At 49.3% G+C, this 2,232-nt stretch overlaps 1 protein-coding gene across 1 annotated transcript in view; it reads right to left on the bottom strand.

Annotated features, from left to right (window-relative positions):
- Window positions 1–875, bottom strand: part of LOC119276247 (V-type proton ATPase subunit c''2) — a 3,525-nt gene extending 2,650 nt beyond the window's left edge. The window contains exons 1-2 of the mRNA XM_037557274.1: window positions 658–875; window positions 486–563 (exon numbers count right to left, since the gene is read on the bottom strand). Of these exons, the coding sequence (XP_037413171.1) occupies window positions 486–563; window positions 658–773 (194 nt within the window). The 5' untranslated portion in view covers window positions 774–875. The remainder of the gene's footprint in view (window positions 1–485; window positions 564–657) is intronic.
- Between the last annotated feature and the right edge of the window lie 1,357 nt (window positions 876–2,232).

Genomic DNA, 2,232 nt, shown 5'->3' on the forward strand with positions numbered 1-2,232 from the left:
AAACATATAAATTTCAGCTAGGCAATAACAATTGCTTGTTGTTGGCATTTGTTAGGATATCATCAGTGTACTTACCCATGGATAGTTTGCAATGAGATAATGTCCGATTCTTCCTACCAAGAGATGTAAGTCAACTCATCGTATTCTTCCTACCAAGAGATGTAAGTCAACTCATCGTATTAACACCTTAAAGCAATCCACCATGGAAGGAATATTGGCCCCTCCAAGCTAATTGAATAAATTACCACCAGAAGCAAGGTAGTTTGCTCTACACAAACATCCGCCGCTTAATTTCATGTAACACAATGCTAACTAACAGAAGAACCCCTCCTGGACGCAACCAGGCATCATCAAGTTCAAGGTAGAACAAAATCAGGAGCTCACAGTGCACCAAGCAAGGCCAAATCTAGCTACCGCAGTGCAGAGGAGACGGCGTCGAGCCAAATCAGGCCCACCAGGTTAGCAAGGCTCTAGAGATTCCTCACCTGATGAGGTTCTTGGAGGTGATCCTGGGCGCCTTGATGGCGGCCCCGATGAGGCTGCTCCCCGTGATGAAGATCCCCCTGCCAACAGCAAAACCGCAGCGGGGCAGTATGAGCAGATGCGCGCAGCAGATCCAGCGAGGCTATGCTGGGAAGGGGGGAGATTAGGTCTCACCATGCTGCGCCGAGGACAGAGACACCGATGGAGACGGCGATGCCGATGGCGGAGAAGGTGTAGGGCGAGATATGCACGAGCGCGCGCGCCCACGACGACGAGTAGTCCGACGACATCCTCCCACCACGATCTTCACCGGTGCGCGCTCGTTGCTGGATCGGGGATCTTTTTTTTTTCTCGCGATGGTTTGGATCGGTGACTGGGAAAGGAGAGAGAGTAGAGGCGCGATGGAGGAGATGTGTGCGTGGTCTGCACGGGGACCAACCAGCCTTGGTGGGACCCGATGGTATGCGCTCCGTCCGATCTGATTATGCACGGCGCAGAGGAGATCGTGTTTTCTTTATTTTTTTGCGGGAGAGGAGATCGTGTCTGTCGTCGTCACGTGCCACGGTGCCAGTCTTGAGACGTAGCGGGAGCAACCCGAAAAGGCCCAGACCTCCCAACTGGGCAAGCTTACAAAATTGGTTCATTGCTACAAAATTGGTTCATTGCTTTTTCTTAGGGGTGATCGTAGCAATGAACCAATTTTCTTGCCTCAAAAAAAGAAAGAAGCAATGAACCAATCTCTCCTAAAAAAAGCAATAAACAAGGGCACAATGCTACGCGTCCGCCGGATGATAACTCAACTAGATCAGCCGCCTCGGCAACCGTCAAATGTTGTCTGAAACAATCGTCTGATCTTCCGACCCAGCCAGTTGAGAACCTTTGCAACAGCTACCGTATTGCACTTAGGGGCTTTGCAACAAAGACCTTGTTTCAAAGGTCCGCCGAGACAACAACTGGCCAAGAAAGGCCACCGCCCTGCCATGGCCCGAGCGTCTTGGGCATGGAGCGCCGTTGCTTGCCGGAGTTGCTACTCCTCCTCTACCTCAGTCCTGCAAGCAGACGCCAGCTCCACTCCAGCACGACCGTGACGACCTCCCACGTTGGGCGCTCCTTCAGTGTTTCCTGCAATTGGAGCTATGTTTCTGAAACATGCCTTGTGTTGCAATGTCCGAGCTCTCACTCTCTAACATCGGGGGCTCCTTCGGCGTTTCCTGTAACTCGAGCTATGTTTTCATCACCAAATCATTTTTTTATTACTGATCTAGTCCTCTATTGCAAAAATCAACTGAAACAAGACCCTTGTCGTAGGAAAAAGGACAGGATGTGAGGGGCTTGTATGAGCGGTCAATCAAGATTGATCCGACGGCTACGCAAGCGATGAACGTTGAGTATGCATGAGCCAGCTGAAGGGTAGTGTATTCCATAAACCAAGGGTGCTGCTACGCGTTGGTGGCGGGTCTTTTAAAAAGAACGGTCGCCTTGCGAGCCGTCAGATCTAGATGATTGAGCGGTCGAGCTTCACCACCTACCATTGCAACACATGTCATGTTGCAGAAACAGAAAAATTTGCAACACAGGTTAAGTTGCGGATTATTTTTACAACAACGGTATTTTTATAGTTCTTTTTTGCAACAAAGATCTTGTTGCAATTTATTTATTTTTGCAACAAAGGTCTCGTTGGATTTTTTTCATAGGTCTTGTTATAGTTGTTCTGCAACAGAGACCTTGTTGTAGAAACCACTCTAGCGA

The sequence above is a fragment of the Triticum dicoccoides genome, chromosome 3B, assembly GCF_002162155.2.
Source record: "Triticum dicoccoides isolate Atlit2015 ecotype Zavitan chromosome 3B, WEW_v2.0, whole genome shotgun sequence".
Classification (NCBI taxonomy): Eukaryota; Viridiplantae; Streptophyta; class Magnoliopsida; order Poales; family Poaceae; genus Triticum; species Triticum dicoccoides.